At 31.0% G+C, this 19,345-nt stretch overlaps 1 protein-coding gene across 6 annotated transcripts; it reads left to right on the forward strand.

The window, feature by feature from the left end:
• The first annotated feature begins 5,156 nt into the window (after nt 1–5,156).
• On the forward strand, nt 5,157–16,293 carry LOC132060390 (probable rhamnogalacturonate lyase B). 6 transcript variants are annotated; one of them, XM_059453432.1, is made up of 16 exons: nt 5,157–5,354; nt 5,620–5,761; nt 8,714–8,789; nt 8,949–9,121; nt 9,212–9,328; nt 9,766–9,885; nt 10,386–10,521; nt 11,126–11,296; nt 12,333–12,491; nt 12,573–12,679; nt 13,389–13,479; nt 13,598–13,739; nt 14,389–14,551; nt 15,192–15,268; nt 15,631–15,757; nt 15,872–16,008. In XM_059453432.1, exons 2-15 carry the CDS (start codon nt 5,664–5,666, stop codon nt 15,723–15,725), a joined length of 1,725 nt encoding a protein of 574 aa, XP_059309415.1. In that variant the 5' UTR covers nt 5,157–5,354; nt 5,620–5,663; the 3' UTR covers nt 15,726–15,757; nt 15,872–16,008. The 6 variants fall into 6 exon arrangements, with proteins under 6 accessions (XP_059309415.1, XP_059309411.1, XP_059309412.1 ...); XM_059453428.1 differs by having other exon boundaries at nt 5,160–5,354; nt 5,630–5,761; nt 15,192–15,320; nt 15,872–16,293; XM_059453427.1 differs by having other exon boundaries at nt 5,161–5,354; nt 15,192–15,320; nt 15,872–16,293.
• The last annotated feature ends 3,052 nt before the right edge of the window (nt 16,294–19,345 follow it).

The following is a 19,345-nucleotide window of genomic DNA, read 5'->3' on the forward strand; positions in this document are numbered from 1 at the left end:
TTCTTAAAGAATTAAGCCCCAGATTTTATTATGAATCCTTCATGTGTCCTGTTTAGCACTTAAAAATTAACATAATGTCTTTGATTGAAATAACACTATAACAGTGAATTAAGTCCACTCTGAGGCAATCAGGCACAATCGCCGTCCAATTCAAGATTAAACTTATTTTAATCCTTAATTATGGTCGCTCTAATACTATGATAAGAAAATTTATGTACTAGAATAACAGTTTAAGATTCAATATACACATACAAATATATTGATCTTGAGATATGGTCAAACAAATGTTCCGTTCAAGTGTTGATTCATCAATTGTAATAATCGCCAGTTAAGCCTGAGATTAACTTCTCAATTCACTAGCTATCATGCTTTCACAGTTTGAAGAACTCGACTGATCGGACGTCATTGTTATCACATATTTTGGAAACAAAATACGCTAGGATTTTAGCTGATAGCTAAGGAAAGAAGGATTCACCTTTATTTTTATAGAGCGCCCACCCATTAAAAATCAATAATTATTATGCTTTATTTATCCATACACATAATTAAAATACTAATGATATATTTTCTTATAATTATTACTTAATCATATTATTCAAACATCTTTTACATCTTGAAGGAAGCATCATTCGTCTTATCATTTTAGAGCCTTCTAGTCTAGCTAATCTAATGTATAGTTTTTTTTTTTTTTTTTTTTTTGTTGGGAACCTAATGTATAGTTCTGATAATATAATCTATAACAAATAATTAGTGGTAGAGCTAAGAACTTTTGGATTTAATTTGCGCGGAAAAGGCTAGGTGAAAAGGGTTAAAAATTGCAAAAGCATATATAGAATTTGACGGTCTACTTGCGGTTAAACTTATTAATGAGGGACATACAATACTTGTATTACTTAGAATTATTATTGACGATAGTAAATATTTATTGGAAGCTAGCAAGACCACCATTGAACATTTTTAGAAAAGAGATAAACAAGTGTGTCGACTTTCTAGCAAATTAACGAAGGGCGCAAAATGTGAAAAAGAGTTCCTAATCTGAAAGATGTGCTCAGGAAATGGAATTTATTTTCTTGATAGATTTAAGCCATGTTACTTTTGAAATACTAGTATTTAAAAAAAAAAAAATTAGGTTGAAGAAAAACGAAACATTATTAGGACCAAAGTATCAAGCTACATTTCCTAAAACATGTAATAAAAGCAGAGAGATTATAGGAGTAGTACTTAAGGACATGCTGGTCTTTTGAGTTTATGTTTTTCTTTTCTTTTCTTTTCAAAGCTATATAGTAATTTTGTGTTTAACTCAAAAGCTTTTGTAAATTGCCAACTTAACATTCATAATTAATTTGATCTGCAAGAGCTTATTTATAAGCTGTGATTCGTCCAACATTGATAAAACTGTAAATTATATTTCAGCTTTCCCTTTTGGTTTTCTTCTTCTTTTGCTTTAAATTTAAAACAGGACTAACCTTTACCTATACACCAAGCAAATCTCAACCAACAATCTTCTTCTTTCTTTCTTTTTATTTATTCTTTGAAGCAAACTCAGCCAGCAATATTGATGATTGTGTGGGAGGACGGATGGATTTAACTGTTAAAAAAGTTAGCATTGAATTGATTATATTTGTCAAATTATAGGTTTAGATCTAATATTTATTGTAATTTATTTTAATGAATTTATACATATTAATGCATGTTACGTTACACGTCGAAAATATTGGATTCATATGGACTGTCAGAACCAAAATTTTGAGTTTTTGGGTTTTGTATTCTGTTGGTGATAATACAATAAAAATAAAATTACAATTGAAAAATAATATGAAGAAAATAAAATAATATGAAGAAAATAAATAACTTGTCTAAACATTTCTAGGGTAGATTTTGATGAATATTGAAATTACTAAACTTTAAGGAGAGCTTGTGAAACTTTTGAGTGTGAACAAATCTAGAGGATTGGTTGTTTGGGATCACAAGTCCCTTTCGTCATCATAAGAGTTTGGTGCTCTATTTGATTACAATTTGAAGGTCTTAATTATTATAGAACTTTGATTGTCAAATTGTGTCTTTAGTTGTGTAAATCTAGTTATCCTTTGTTTTCTTGTCATTTTCTTGTCCTTTTTATTTCCTTTATTGTATCAAACATAGTGCGTAAAAATGTAAATTATATTTTAGCTTTCCCTTTTGGTTTCAACTAAATAAAACTCTCTTTGCTTTAAATTTAAAACAGGACTAACCTTTACCTATACACCAAGCTCTCAACCAATCTCTACTTTCTTTCTTTTTATTTATTCTTTGAAGCAAATGACTAACTATTTTGTGTAGCTAGGAAAATCATCCTTGATGGATTGAATAAGATATGAATAGGAATTTGTCAAATTATAGGTAGATAAATGGAATTTTAATGAATTTATACATATTAATAGAGGTCGAAAATATTGGATGCATATGGACTACATGAAAAGGGAAGAATGAGTTTTTGGGTTTTGTAATGTTGGTGATAATACAATAAAAATAAAATTACAATTGAAAAATAATATAAGACAAATTTTATGGCCACTTACTGCCACTATAAGCGTGAATGACATGTCAATGGAAGAAAAAAAAAGACACTTTAATATATCAATTTTATAACTCATTTTCATGCACTCTTATTTTTATTCTAACAAAGCAAGGATGACTAACTATTTATAGCTAGGAAAATCATCCTTGAATTGAATAGGATATGAATAGGGTAGTAAAGTAGGTAGATAAATGGAAGAATTATTATTTAGAGGTAACATAAGTTACACACATAAAGGGGAAGAATGAGGGTGAGTAAAGGATTAGTGGTTACAAGAATTTAAGAGAAATTTTATGGCCACTTACTGCCAATTACTGCCACTAATGTGAATGACATGATCAATGGAAGAAAATGAGACACTTTAATATATCAACAAAATAATATTAAAATGCTCCAATGTCCCTCATGTTCTAAATAAGATATTCTACAGGATTTAGATAAATTATTTATACATGCTAAGTATTTTTTTAGCATAAATATAGGATTATTCTGTTGTACCACCTGGTATATATACCACTATTGCATGTCGATATGGGTGGCTCAATAAAAATAATGACTTAAAATCCAAGCCAAACTTTATTTACCATGATATATATAAGAGTTAAAATATATATATGAAATTAAAACCGTGTTCTTGAATATATGGAAGCCTTATTTGTCTCTAACAAAAGCAAAACAACTACTCTCTTCGTCTCGAATTATCTGCTGCTTTTTTGTTTTGCACTCCTAATAAGAAATATTAATTAGACAATATATTTGACTACTTTACTTTTATTTATGTCTAAGTTATAATCTCTCTACATTAAATGTTTACTCTATTTATATGTCATCTTCATTGATGACAAAATTCTACTTCCTCCGTCCATTTTTACTTGTCCACTATACTCAAAATAGACGTCCACTTTTACTTGTCCGGCTTAGAAAATAAAGATGAAATTTGACACTTAGTTCCTAATTTAACCTTATTATTTACTACTCCCTCCGGATGAGAAAAAGAGTCCACTTAGCCATTTGCACACCTCTTAAGAAAATACTAACTCCTAAACAAAAATAAGTAATGTGACTAAATTACCCCTAATTAAATAGGCATTGGGATTTGATCATATAACACTTAATAGGGGAAAATATGGAAAAACAAGGTTAATTTTTCTTGATTTGCTAAGTGGACTCTTTTTTTGATGTTTTTAATCTGAAAAAAAGGCTTATTTACTATAATCACTTCTCAATGCATTTCCCAAAATATTGCATTTATTATATTTCAAAGGGTGATATAATAAAATTGTTATTTTATTTTTGGCTTCTTAATAGGTGTGCTACATGACAAGTAAAAATGGACGAAGGGAGCACTAAGGTGAAAATGGAAAAAATTAATTAATTGTGCCTTAAACTTTAAAATAAGAAATAATTTGAAACAATTAATTTTAGTAATCATGACAGATAATTTGAGACTAATTGAAGGGATAGTTATAACTGCAAAGACCAAGGTAACCAATTCCTCGTATTTACTGCTCCCCATTTAGTGGATTAATTGATCTCTATTAATAACAAGAATGTGAAAATCAAATTATGCAGGTGCAGGAAATTCACAGCAAGAGCATGATTTTGTGGGTTGCCATTGATGAAAGAGATAAAAAGTCTTTAGTCATTTTTAGACCTATATTATGGTTTTACACATGCTACGAGTACTTGCTTTCGGGAACTCTATCCAATGGCGGACTCAAAACTTGAAGTTTATGAATTTTTACATGATTTTAAGTTAATATACAATGCTCTTTCATTCATTTTTATTTGTTTTGTATTGACTTGACACACTCCTAAGGAGGCATAAATAGAATAACAATTTTAATATATCACCCTTAGTTATTATTAGGTCATCTAATGATTGAAATCAATCAAACCTATTTTAAAATTGGTGGCTGTTCCTTGAATTTTTCAACTCAATAATCACGGATAAAAATCATTATTTTCCCACTGAAAATTTCCACTAAAATATGTTTAGTGGCTATTCCCACTATGTTGGTGGGAAAAACCTAAATTGTAGTGTTTTCACATAAAAAAATTAGGAAGTTTCCCTGCGTTTAAATGAGAATTTATTTTCCACTATGCGTTTTCCCAGTAAGTTGATTCGGTAGAATGAGGTGGGAAAATCATATTTTATAGTACAAATTTTTCACTAAATATCGGTGGGAAAAACTTATGTTTCTAGTAGTGAATTAATAACAAGGATAAAATAAGTATGAAATGGTAAATTATCTCTTGGTTTTCTAAACTGGACAAGTAAAAGTGATCATCTAGTTTTAGTAGTAAATATGGACGCAGGAAATAATAAGTAGGTTCATAATTAAGTTACTAAACATTTAGTGGGTGGTTTCTGAATACATCTAAAGAGTTTAGACAAAAGCTACTGAATTCACGTGAATCCTACGTGATATATAGTCTGTCTACTCCCACGCCCATGTTTTCACTTACCATGTTACAAAAATCCAAAAAGTTGAGAAGCACTTGGTGATTACCAGCTTAGCATTAAGTGATACTGTAATTAATGATCCATTTTCAAAGTTCAAACACCTAACAAATGCTAGCTGTTAGCACTATAAATACATGAGAGGGCATTATTGAAAACACCAGTAGTCCTGTTTGAAAGAAAATGAATTGAAACTTTACTCTTATAAATAACCTTGTAACGCTTTTTTCTTTTCCCCTTTTCAATACACATCTGAAGAATAACCCCACATAGTCCTCCTCTCCAAAATTACTTTAAAAAAACATACAGCATTTTCTTCTTGTCTTTGCAGAGGTATGCATATTTTCTTCTTGAGTTCTTCCTTTTGTTTTACTAGTTGGTCTCATTATGCTATATTCTTGTGAAAAAAATCATGATTTAAGTTATATACACGGACGGTATAAGAAAAAAAAATCTGTTGTCAGTGAATGTTAACTTGTGATACAGGTTAGTTATCATTTTTATCATAAGATGATTTTGCCGGTATATAAGTGACCTCATTATGTAAATATTTTTTGTACTGTTAATGCATAAATTAAACTTAAAAAACATTCAAAAGATTCTTGCAGGGAGTGTGAGAACTGAAAAAAAGTTGGAAAAAAAATGAAGACAGTTTGGTGGAAGAGACAATGGAGTCATTTTCTTGGATTGTTGGGAATTTTTCTTCAGCTGTTCTTGATAATTGAATGTGCTGCAACAAGGTAAAGTTTAGTTCTTTATTTTACTTTTGCCTTTTGGTTCCATTTCATAGCAGCATAATAATTAACTTCAAAACTTTGGTTTTCTTGTTATTTTCTCTGTTCTGTTAATTTATGTTTGCTTAGTCGCTTAATATAGTATATGAAATGGAGTTCTTGGATTTTGTTTAGGTTGATAAGTGAGAATCTAGAGAATTTGGAATATTTTTGTTGTTTTCTTTTTTGTTTTTGTCTGCTATTTTGTTTTCATGTAGTGCTATTCTGTTTTCATAACTAGCCATTGAGCTTCTTTAACTATTCTGTATAAAATATAAGTCCATTGTTCAGATTCTCACCGGGTGGACCTAATAAGGGTAAAGTATGTTCTAAAATCTTTTATTTTCAGTAATCAAATCTAAAACCTCGTGTTAAAGGTGAAGGGATCCTAACAAGGACATATTCAGAGTGTAATCTACGTGTTTACGAAATCCCGTAGCTTATTTCAGAACTACGTTTATGCATTAAAATATCCATAACTATTCCCTTATAAATATTTGACTGTAAATTTTGTTAATTGTATATTAATTTTAGATTGATGTAAGAATCCATAACCTTTAAAGTTTGAATCCGCTTCTAAATCTGGACAGTTTGTACCTACTGACCTTGTAGTTGAAGGATCATTGGAAGAACAATAATCACATGCTTTTCCTTTTATGCTTATGACTATTTCTACGTCTTTTCGCATTTACTTTCCTTTTAACTATCATTACTTATGGATTCATTTAGAATAAACTTCAGAAAGGGGTTTTCATAAACTATTTAGAGCCTGTTTGGATGGGCTTATGCCTATAAGTATGTTTTTAAAGATAAGATAAAAAAAATAAATTGGGGGTATTTTTTTGAGCTTTTTTAAGCACAAAATGACTTTTTTCTACTTATAAGTTTTAAACACTAAAAAAGTCAAATGGGCCCAATTATTTTTTAAGCTTATTTTAAGCCAATCCAAACGGGCTCTTACTTTCCTTTTAACTATCATCACTTATGGATTCATTTAGAATAAACTTCAGAAAGGGGTTTTCATAAACTATTTAATCACATAATTAGTGGAATCACAAAATAAGATCTTATGAACATTTTATTAGACCTTTTAGTCCTTCACACCACAAAATAAGATCTTATGAACATGTCCAACGCCGAATTCTTCATCTTTCCTTAATTAGTTTTTTTTTTTTTTTTTGAAGATTTCTCATCTAATGTCTGGTATCTTGTTTGAGGTTTGATTAACTCGAATTTGTGTTGAGAAGTCTCACTGGGGATAAAAATTTGTATCAAAGGCGAGACTCTATATCAAAAACCTGAGCCCGAAACATATGATTAAGAATGGAAGAATATTTACTCGTTAGCATTTGCATGTGCACCCCTCATGACTTTAGGACATTCTAAGTTCAAGGCACACAAGTTGTCCTCTGCTTTTATGTTTTTCCCTTGTGGTACCCTAATTAATGGGCGCATGACTTAGTTTTCTTCTGCTTAGGGGAAGGCATGTCTTCCTTTGTGAAATGTTACTCTTATACTACGATATTTTAATTTTATATTCCTTAGGGGTTCCATTTAGACAGATTCCTATTCCACTTAAATATTTTTTGCACCGGGATTATAACACCAAAGGGGCGCCATCATAATTTATCCCAAAAGCCCTAATTTTTAATGGTCAAAACTTCACGAATTTATTTTATACCATTAAAATGATGGTATAATAATTTAATTGAGTTGACACAATTTAAATGAGGTATTTAATTGGGATAATCCACGTAAGACACTAATTTGATTTTGCTCATGTTTGGATAAGCAAAAAGTTATCTAAAAATAGAATAAATTTATACCTTCTACCAAACATGGTAGACAAAAATTAGAAGGGATCGATCCCAACTTATACCTTTTACCAAACTTTATATTCCTTAGTGCTCAGTGAATAATGCTTTGCAGCTTTAAAGTGATTAGACTCTATCATAATTAACCTATTAAAATATGGGTCCCCTACCCCTTTTCCAAGAAAAGAACATAGAAAAACAAACAAACAAACAAAAGCTTAGATGTGCAAGATTAGGAGTCTAAAGTAAAAGCAATTATTGAATATGTTGTTACAAAAAAGTTAAAGTTCAATTAGTGAGAATCAAAGTACTATTTAATAGGCGAGAGGTTGGACTAGGATTGAAGTATAGTGGTTAAACTCTATTATTTCAATTTGTATAGCATAGTCTAATTGAGTACAAAATTTAAGAAGATAAAAAAAATTAAAACTTACGATTTTGATTATGTCATAACACTTGTTAAAAAGAACTAATAAATGGCAGGTGGTTAAATTTTTTATAGCTAATCTTTAGATTAAATTTAAATTTTGAACGGGAAAACAAAATAAAGAATTAGTCACCTCCATGGCGCCCACATAATCTTTGTACATGGAACTTATTTTTATGGTTCTAAAATGAAAAAAAGAATAAAAATATAGGGGTTTATAAAGTGTAGCCTCTTCTACTTTTCTCTGCTCCTTGCAACCCTGAAAAAGTAGGATATCTTATATTCTTGAACCGATAATTATTTTTAGACTAATTAACCTAGCTTCCTTCGTCCCTCGAGACCAACATGGGCTAGTACACAAATATTAACGTGTTGTTCATGAACTAGGTCATTTGTCCTGATGTTAGGCCTTGACTCACCCTTTGTGGATGAACCTTGCAAAGAAATCCTTAGGTTTTCAGGTCATTTATTTTTGACTATGCATCTTGTTTTATAGCAATAAAACTTTTCCCCTCATTTTTACGTATTTTGCCATCATTTCATGTCCGACCTCCTCTAATCCATTTCAATCTCTTACATTCATGTAACTTAATTAGCTCTATCTAAGATGTAATTAGCTCAATCTAAGATGTAATTTTCACATGAAATTTTTGGGCTTTTCTTGTATTTGTTTTTCAGGAGAATTGCTAAGTACAACAGCCAACTGGAAATGCAATACTATCCTCCAGTACAATTACTTAAACTGAAAAATCATGTATATCCTCTACAATAATTCTTACCTCTTTATTAAATCTACTGTTTGACACCTAATTAGTCAAATAATTTACATGATCATGCAACTTTTAATTTTTTTCTAAGTAGTAGATGTATGAATTTGTAAATCGGTACGAGTATTTTTTTTTTCCTTTGGCAGGTTATGGTGGATAATGGTCTATTTAACATCACATTTTCTGTTCCTGGAGGAATGGTCACTGCAATACAATACAATGGAATTAATATGCTGGAAAATGAAAATAAAGAAAATAATAGAGGGTATTGGGATATTGTTTGGAACAAAGCAGAAAAACCAGGGATCATCTATGACAAGTAAGTTATTTTTTATAAAGAAAATTTTAGACTCATTTAGAGAATATGAGAAACTTAAGAGGATGATTTGGATCTTATGATATATTTTAGACTTGAAGGGACGAAGTTTGAAGTTATACTCAGTGATGAAAATCAAGTAGAGCTTTCATTCATAAGGCTTTGGAAGTCTTTAAATGCGTCAAGTCTTTCTATGAATGTTGACAAAAGGTGAAGTGTAAGTCTTTAATCCTTGCCTTAATTACCACTATAATGTTTATTCGAAAAATAAAATAAAATTAATGACTTTATTTTTTAATGTTTGATCACTTTTTATTATTGAAATTATATAATCCATAGGTACAAGTTAATTATTTTTTTCGACTAATATCTCGATTTTTACTATATATCACTTGCTTCGAGTATCACTCTGGCATTGTTATTGATCTTGTAAAACCATCACAAATTATTTTCTTCACATATTATCTCACAATTTGTACACGTATCATATGTTACGTAACTTTATACATAATCAAATTCCAGAAAATGATTTACCAAGGTTTTAATTACGTATCAAAGAAAGTATTTTTATACGAAATGCAAGATATATAAAATATTATATGAAATTAGGGTTTTCTTTCACTAATATTTAGTTTAATTTATTATAGGTTTATAATTCTGAGGGGGTATAGTGGATTTTACTCCTATGCAATTTTGGAGCGCTTGGAAGGATGGCTAGACATAGATGTTTACCAAGGGAGAATGGCCTTCAAGCTTAATGAAAAATTGTACGTAACAATTAACAACTATTAATGGCCTTATATTTTTGTTATTTATTTATTTTAAATGTATATGTGTATATTTACGTAACACAAAAACACGTGTGCTCACACACAAACACACATAATGTATACGTATATGTGGATAGTATGCGTGTGTGTCTCTGTATATGTATAGCCTTGTATGCGCGCATATATATGTTTGAGCTCTTGTTTGTGTATGCAACCTATATATATTTCAAGAATCTGTTAGGTGGATTGACACGAGAATAGTTGAGAAAGAAAAGGTAGTAGTGCAAACTATTCAAGGTTTAGAATGCTCCTTCCCTATGATATTTCTTAAGTTCGGTTGTGGAATCAGCCACTAATACTTTTGTCAGGTTAGACAGTTTAAATCATATCTTTATAGGATGCAGCCCATTTCCAGATCTTGCATAAATGAGGATGCTTGGTGCACCAAATTGCCTTTTTTATTTTATAAGCTAAATAATTTTCAACATTTTGGACAGGTTCCCTTATATGGCTATTTCAGATAAAAGGCAGAGGATAATGCCCACAGCAAAAGATAGAGAAATGGGCCGAGAGCTTGATTACAAAGAAGCTGTACTTCTTACAGGCACAACTAATTACTTCCTTAAAGGAGAGGTATATTTCGAACTATTTGTTTTTTCAAATAATAATCAACATTTGAAAATTCTTGAAAAGTAGTTTGTGATTTCTGAATACAAATAACAACATACCTAGTGTAATCCCACAGGCGTATATGGAGGGTAGTATGTACACAAACCTTACCCCTACCTTGTAAGGTAGAGAGGTTGTTTCCGCTAGACCCTCAGCTCAAGGAAAAAAAATTCAAACCAGTGCGGGAATAGAATACTAAAGATAGAATGACAAAGTATTCTGAAAAAAAAAGGATAGTAACTACAACAAAATAATATGCTAATTGAAGTGCAAGAAACAATAGATAGTAACAGGAATGGAAGAACAAGAAGCTACAATCGTAATACTACAACTACTAGTATGGAAGGATAACTGACAATGAATTCCGAAAATTTGCTATTTTTCAATTACTTGAATTTGTGGTTATTTTTCAATTACAAGTCCGAAAAACGGCTATTTTTGAATTTTAAGGATTATACTTGAATACACTGAATTAACTAATAGCACACATTTTATCTATTTACTACCTTTTATATTTTTCCTTTCAAACTTAATTATGCTTATTGCAATTTTTTATTTCTGTATTCAGGTGGATGATAAATATCAATATACTCTTGAAAACAAGGATAACAGGGTCCATGGGTGGATAAGCCCAAACTCAAGAACTGGATTCTGGATGATCACACCAAGTAATGAGTTCCGAACAGGTGGGCCTATTAAACAAGACCTCACTTCTCACACCGGCCCAGTAACACTATCTGTAAGTACTCCCTCAGTTCACTTTTACTTGTCGACTTTGGACTTTTCACGTTATTTAAGAAATAATAAATGGAGTACATAATTTATCAATGTACCCATATTAAATGATTCATATTTTTATTGGATTTGAAAAATGATTTGAAGTAAATAAATAATACTATGGAGAAAACAGGAAAAAATAAATTGTCTTCTCTTGATATGCTAAAAGTGACAAGTAAAGGTGAAAATTTATTTTTAGAATACTGAACAAGCAAAAGTGAACTGAAGGAGTATATAGTAGCTTTAGCAATGTTTGGACTAGTTAAATCTCAATTCTTAATACTTATGTTGCTATTAATTTCCTCGATAATGGTTTCATCGCTTGCATGAGCACTTTATTTGGAATACTGTAGTTGGAATGAGGAATTATAGACGCAATTTGACATGAACAGTACTTTATTTGGATACCCTTTTATTTAATTAGACAAAGAAGCTCAAAACCAAAAATCTCAAATAACCAAATCGGTTAATCCGAAACCGAACTTAAGAACCTATCCAATCCGAACTTATTTGGATTGCACTTTTTTGAATCTGAAAATAAAAAATCTAAACTAAAATTGCATGTTCAATCTGAACTGGTTGAACGTTCACTCCTATACTCGAAGGTCTAGTTCCTCTTTTTTGGCTAACTTTTAATGTATTTCTAAGAATCCGCAATGTAGTATCTTCTTATACCACACTACTAGTTAATCCCGAATTCACGGGTACTGGGGGTAGAGTTAGGGGGCGCAAAGGGTTCATCCGATCCCTTTCGATGAAAAACTACAATGTATATATAATGTTAACGTTATCTTCTATGTATATATAATAGATGTTAAGTTACTTTGACTTTTTCGTGTGTTTACTTATTTATATCTTGAATTTCTTTGGCGAAAATTCTGTCTCCGTGTGCACGTCAAGGAAAAGGAAAGATTCACGTCAACATAAGTTTTATGTAAAATCTTATGGATTTTGAAAGCAAATGTAAACTCATATGTCCACAAAATTGTATGTGACAGATGTTCTTCAGTACACATTATGCTGGGGAGATTCTAGCATTGAGATTTCGAAATGGAGAGTCATGGAAGAAGGTTTTTGGCCCTGTTTTTATTTACCTAAATTCAGCTTCATTAGATGATGAAGATATTCTCACACTATGGACAGATGCAAAAGAACAGGTACTAAATTTATGTACAATGTTCCCGGAAAATAGTACAATGTCTTTTTCTTAAATATCTGACCCGAATTTATAAAAACAGATGTTAATCGAAACAGAGAATTGGCCGTACGATTTCCCTCTTTCCGAAGATTTCATTCAAGCTAATCAACGGGGTATTGTAAGTGGCAGATTGCTCGTTAGCGACAGGTACACTTGTTGTTTGATTATTTCTCTTGTAGGTGCATAAGAAAGGGCTCAAATCAGTCTAAAAATACTCTTAATATAGGGTAAAATTCCAAAATAGCGGTGCTTCGGATTTGTAATTGCAAAAATATCTACATATTCAAAAAACATTTACAAACTAGCCTATTTTTGGAATCCATGTTACCGGCATGGATTTTGAACTAAAAAAGTGAAACTCTATCACTATATCCTGGATGAAAGCTAGGACACTATCATAGAGTTTCACTTTTTGTAACTATCATTGATTTCAAAAATCCTCATAATATTTTGAATTTTTCACTTGTTAAAATTCGAAATCCATGGTACTATATGGTGCTTTTGCATCAAAAGTAGTTACTTTTCAACGAATTTTCAAATACTAGCTATTAAAAAAGAAAAACAGGTCTAGAAGGCCTGCACAATTTTTTACTTAACATGGTTTAATACTGTTTGCCTCGGGTCAATCCCACACGGATTTTCCCCAAAATGTCGTCCGAGTATCTCTACATCTTATATATATATATATATATATATATATATATATATATATATATATATATATATATATATATATATATATATATATATAGCCTTCCTATCTTTTCAACTATCAAAATGAAATTTTGTTCGCACACACAACAAACTTGGACATTTTTTTTTGGATTATTAACAAGCTACAAGTTTCTTATTGCAGCTATATGAATAAAACACTTATCACTGCAAATTCTGCTTTTATTGGATTGGCTGCACCTGGAGATGTTGGATCATGGCAACTAGAAAATAAGGTTTGTGTATTTGTTTTTTCCTAAGTATTTCTAGCATAACTTTTTTTCTTAAACTTCAGCTGCATTAGACAAAAAAATCACCAATTGGAGTATATGATTTTTGTACATTGTTTTTCAGGGTTATCAATTTTGGACTCAAACAGATGCAGAGGGATATTTCTTGATTAAAAATATCATCCCAGGAAATTATAGCTTGTATGCTTGGGTCCCTGGATTTCTTGGTGATTACAAATATGACGACTACATTAACATCACCCCAGGTTTTTATAAACACTTTTAATTGATCCATTACTTCAAATCCAAAAATACCATATTGAGTATTGACTTATGAGAGTTAGTTCAACTTGGTGAGACAACACTTCTATTTTCCACCGATAGGTTAGGAGTTCGAGTCAGATGATATAAGTAGATATACGACTCTTGTTTTTCCTAAAGAGGGGGTGGGGGTAAAAAAATACAACATTGACTTATAAAGTCAAGTCAATTTTGGTAATGTCGATTTACCTTGATTTTCACACTTTTGGTAACATGCTACTTTCTTTGTTTCTGTTGACGTGATATTATTTTCTTATAAAGAAGAGATCTATTATATCTGAAAATAATTTAAATTTAATCTTTTCCTTTTGCCCTTAATGCATGCTTTTACAACCACAAATATTTGTCCTAAATATATATCTTTCTTTCTCAGACCCTGACCAGTCAAATATCATCATACAAATGTGAATATGACAAGTTTCCTACAGGTTCACTCGAACCATAGAGTATATATATTTATATAAATTTCACTACAGTTTCAACAAATATTTTAAAATTACGAAGCCATATTCTCAGGAGTGCAGTAGGTTAATGATATAATTTTAAAGGTGAAATCCTTAAATTTAAATTTTGAATCCACCTCTCTAAAAACAGGATCAAGAACTAGGCTGCATACTCTTGTGTATGACCCACCAAGAAATGGACCAACATTGTGGGAAATAGGCATTCCTGACAGAACTGCTGCAGAATTCTTCATTCCTAATCCACAACCAAGACTTCACAATCAGTTGTACATTGAACATTATCATGCTGAAAAGTGAGTCAACTTCATTTAGTCTATATATCTTATTTTCTAAGTCTTATCTTGGTTTATTTATGGATGGATGTCACTCAATTTGTTTATTTATGGATGGATGTCACTCAATTTTCATTTTATTTCACTGAAGTCACTCTAATATTTTTCATAACGAATAATTCTTTCAACTTACCTAAGTACCGCGAAAGTCACTATACTCTTATGTGTAACAAAAAAGTCATTCAACTTCACTTAAGTATCACATAAAGTCATCAGGAGGAAACAAAAGAGATGTTTATATGATACTTAGACAAAGTTGAAAGACTATCTTAGTTACAAATATATCGTTTAGAGACTTTCTGTTATAATTAGTCAAAAGTTTGAGTTATTTTTTTGTTACAATCTTCTCTTCTAAGATAACATGATTATATCACATACGCTTAAAGGGGCAATGAAAATAGATCACCAAGTTTAGCATAGACATATAATATTGACTGGACAAGTTGCTGTGCAGAGCATGGATAAGGTGCAAATAGTCAGTGATTTTCTGTGAAACTTACACTAAGTTATCGATTCTTCAATGCAATCAAATAAAAGTTGAGTGACTATTCGTAAGTTATCCGTGATAATTTGTTATCTTTTTGTTTCTTTTAATTTTCAGGTTTAGGCAATATGGATTATGGGATCGTTACACAGAAATATACCCTAATGATGAGCTAGTCTACACTGTTGGATCAAGTAACTATCAAACAGATTGGTTCTTTGCTCATGTTAATAGATATATTTACAAGTATGTCCACAAACATCCTCTTTTTTTTAGCTTGTTTACACTGCATGCACTGAAAGTGTATATAATTTTTAAATTATTATGTAATTTAATTTGCCGTAGTAGGTTATCTGCACTATTATGCAACTTACACTACTAAAATAGCCAATTTCGGACGGTCGTTCTTGTCGGGAATATGAGATTTCCGACGGATTTTCCTCGAACATTTCTGTCAAAAATTAACATGTTTTTAGTAGTGCTACTGATACTACTTATTATGAGCAGTTACTTGTAATTATATTAGAGTCTTGACTCTAATCTTTCTGCCAAACAGTGATGAGGGGAACAAAACGTATATACCAACTACATGGCAAATTATTTTTGATCTTCAAGAACTGGTGTATTCCTCAAATTATACTCTTCAACTAGCATTAGCCTCAGCAACTGAAGCTGATTTACAGGTATGGACTATTGACTAAACAAATTTTCACATTCTTCTTAATTTGTATACCTAGCATATTTCTCATGTGTCCATTTTTTTTCCAACTAATTAATTTGTGTTTCTATTGTTATAGATTCGAATAAATGATGAGAATGCAAAGGTTCCTCATTTTACAACAGGGTCGATAGGCAGGGATAACGCGATTGCAAGACATGGAATTCATGGATTGTATCGGATGTATAGTATAGATGTACCTAGCAATCTTCTTGCTATTGGAAATAATGTTATATTTCTTAAGCAAAGTAGAGGTTCGACCCCTTGGAGTGGAGTCATGTATGATTATATTCGTCTCGAAGGACCCTCTGGAAATGGTTAATTAACAACCATTGGGGGATATTATTGATACTATTAGAAGTACAGAATTTAGATTTCCAAAAAATCTTTAGCTCCTGTTTTTTATATCTTGCAAATTTAAGCTTTATTTTGCATAGTTTACTATCCTTAAAGGATAAAAACTTTGATTTGTACTAGGTTATGCAATTTAGCCTTCTTCTTTTTTTCTGGGATATGGCCTCCAAGTTTTTTTTTTTTTTGGGGACAATAGAATTTTTAGTCTCTCAGTTATTGTTAAATTTTAATTTTAGTCCTTGTGATATTTGACTTAGTATATTTAATAGGGAAATCTACATGGTGTAGCTAACATTAAACCGTATTTTTATCTAGTAGCTATACTTTAATTTATTTACACCTCGTAGCTAAAAGGTGTATATCAATTACACTCCATAACTAAAACATACAAAATAGGTTAAAATAAAAAAGCAACCCCTGTATCCACATTTTTCTCTCTCCTCCCTCCTTCTCCCTCCCTTCTGCTCTCAATATCGCCGCCGGAGCTCCGACGAACGAGCTCCGGTTACTGTTTCCTCATCGTCACCACTGCTTCATGCGAAAGCCAGATGGAACATTGTCGGGATATTTCTTGTACTTGGGGAATCACTGATTAATTCATGTTGCTGTTGGTTGTGGTTCGTGTTGTTGTTGTTGTGGTTCGCCGGAGAAGTAAGCTCCGGCGATGGCTGGTGCTATTGTTGTGACTGTCGAATTCTCGACTCTAGACATTTCTGTTGGTTTTTGGTTCATTTCTGAGTACTACTTTGTTTGTTTTGGGATCTGCATTTTTGTGATTTTATTGTTGGATTGGCGATTTGGGTTTCTGTCTGTTAGTGTAAAAATACTAGAGTTTGTCGAATCTTTCTTTTGTTTGGTCATTTTTACAATAATAGAGATTAAACTAGTTATATCATCAATAATATACATGACGAAGTTGCACTCAAGTCATTTTATCTCCTACATTAAACAAAAAAGTTATGAGTATGTCAGATCCGGACGGAAACAGTCAGATCTGGCCGGAAATTGCTTTCTATTTTTGAATACAATCCGGTGTTGATGACGACGACGGTGACAACGGTCAGATCTGGACGGGAACAACCAAATCTGGCTGGAATTTTATTTCTTGTATTCAGTTTTGAGTGTATTCGTTAATTTTATTTCTTGTATACAAATGAATACAGTGAATTTTGAAGTGTATACAAATGAATAGAGTGAAATTTATTTCTTGTATTCAGTTTTTGAGTGTATTCGTTAATTTTTTTAGTGCAAATTTTTGTGTTTTTGATGTTTTAGTTGAATACATCTGATTTGAATACAACAAAATCTGAATTGAATACAGCAAAATCTGACTCAACCGAATTTTGAATACAATCCGATTTCTGAATACAATCAACTGTAGCAAACTACTGTAGCGCGCACTGTAGCTACGAAATGTAAATAGCTAAAATGTAGCTATGCCCAATTTAAAACCCCTAAATGTTAGTCATTTATGTAAAATTTCCTATTTAATATTCAATTAACAATAAAAATGTCTTTCTATTCTCTTAGAAGTTTCAGTGTGTTTATTCGATAAATTGAAGGTTCAGTGTGTTTATTCAAGTATATAACACAATGACCAAAATAATAAATTTGTTAATTATTGAGGGAGCAAAAGTGCTATTATTCCTTTTTTGTAATTCTCGAGATGAATGGCACCTTCATTTTAAAATGGAAAGAAGTGGTGGAGGTTTATACAATCATAGGGTTTTACATTTGATGTCCTCTATGAAAAGGATTGCAATCCTGCGAGGATGAGGTAACCGCAGAAACTTGTGCTCATTTTTTATTGCAGGCTGCAACTTGCTTATATGAAATTAAGATTGTTATAATCGACACTCAATCATATATTGGTGAATTTATTTCTTGGCCTTGTCCACTCCACTGTCACATTTTCTTGTACATTTATAAAATTCAAAAGTAAAATGTATATATTTTTTTTCATATTTAAATAATGGGAATTTTTTGCCGGATTGCTCTTATAATGTCTTCTCACACATCTAACTCGACCAAGTTTGCAAGTGAATTTCATTAGAGGTTTTTGTTTATTCTGCGTTTAAATTTATCGAGTTTAAATGTGGACATTCTTTTCTTTGAAAAAAGGGATCGAGGTATTCAAGATGAAGGCTATTCCTAAAGCATAGTTCAAAGTTTGTTATTTATTTGGTACGAGAATTGGATATAGGTTAAAAAAGTTTTTTTAACCACATTCTATTTTCATGCCATTTGGGATCAACTTATAAGTTTAGATGATGCGGTTGGCAAACCAAGGAAGACAATTACTCCTACATTAATAACTTTGACTTTTGTTTGACTGCCGTATACTATAATTTACTTCAAGTGTTAAAATTGAATTCCTATTATATTTAGTTCTTTCTCCAAAATTCTTTCTTATTTTCCTTGCCTAACGTCTATTGTAGGAGTGGTGTCTAACTCCATTTAATTTAGCCTAAAAAATTGGATTTTGCCTAAGTTTGGCTCAACCACCAAAATGGACTTTGAAAAATCCATGGCTACTTCACATGCTTAACCATTTTGGTGCCTGGCCCAATCGTGTAGTTTCAATATGATCCAAAAATTTGAGATATTTGAACAGGAAAGAAAAGATATCCTAAAGTTTTTTATTTCATTTTTTGAAAAAGTGTTGCTTTTGATTTATAAAATAAAATTTGGTCTCCAATAATCAGAATAATTGTTTCCTTGAATCCAAAAAACAATTGGAAGGTTTCCACAAAGAGTTTAAGTTATATACATTCTCGAGGTAAAGAATACTTTATACCATCAGATCACCTTTATCTGTTGTAGCATATATTTGTCATATTTTCAAGATTACCTACAAGAAAAATAGTAACAACAAAAATCTGTCGCTAATTCCATTTAATGGCAGATTATTAGAGAATATTGTTAGCTACGAGTTATTTGACGATATATTAGTGACGAATTCCGCATTTTTTTTTGTAGTACAAATCCAACATTGTGAGGAGGCTACCTATAAATATTCTCTGGGTAATATATATAACTTAAAACCTTTAACAAAGTCTAATACAAATGTTATATATCGAGAGGATTTATATTTTTGAATATTGGAAGAAATCCTAATTTGTCTGCGTTGGCTAAAAGTACGTCCACAGTCAACTGTAAATACCTAATGAAACTTGAATTCAAAGTTCTATCTTTAATG

Source organism: Lycium ferocissimum, chromosome 6 (genome assembly GCF_029784015.1).
Source record: "Lycium ferocissimum isolate CSIRO_LF1 chromosome 6, AGI_CSIRO_Lferr_CH_V1, whole genome shotgun sequence".
Taxonomy (NCBI): Eukaryota; Viridiplantae; Streptophyta; class Magnoliopsida; order Solanales; family Solanaceae; genus Lycium; species Lycium ferocissimum.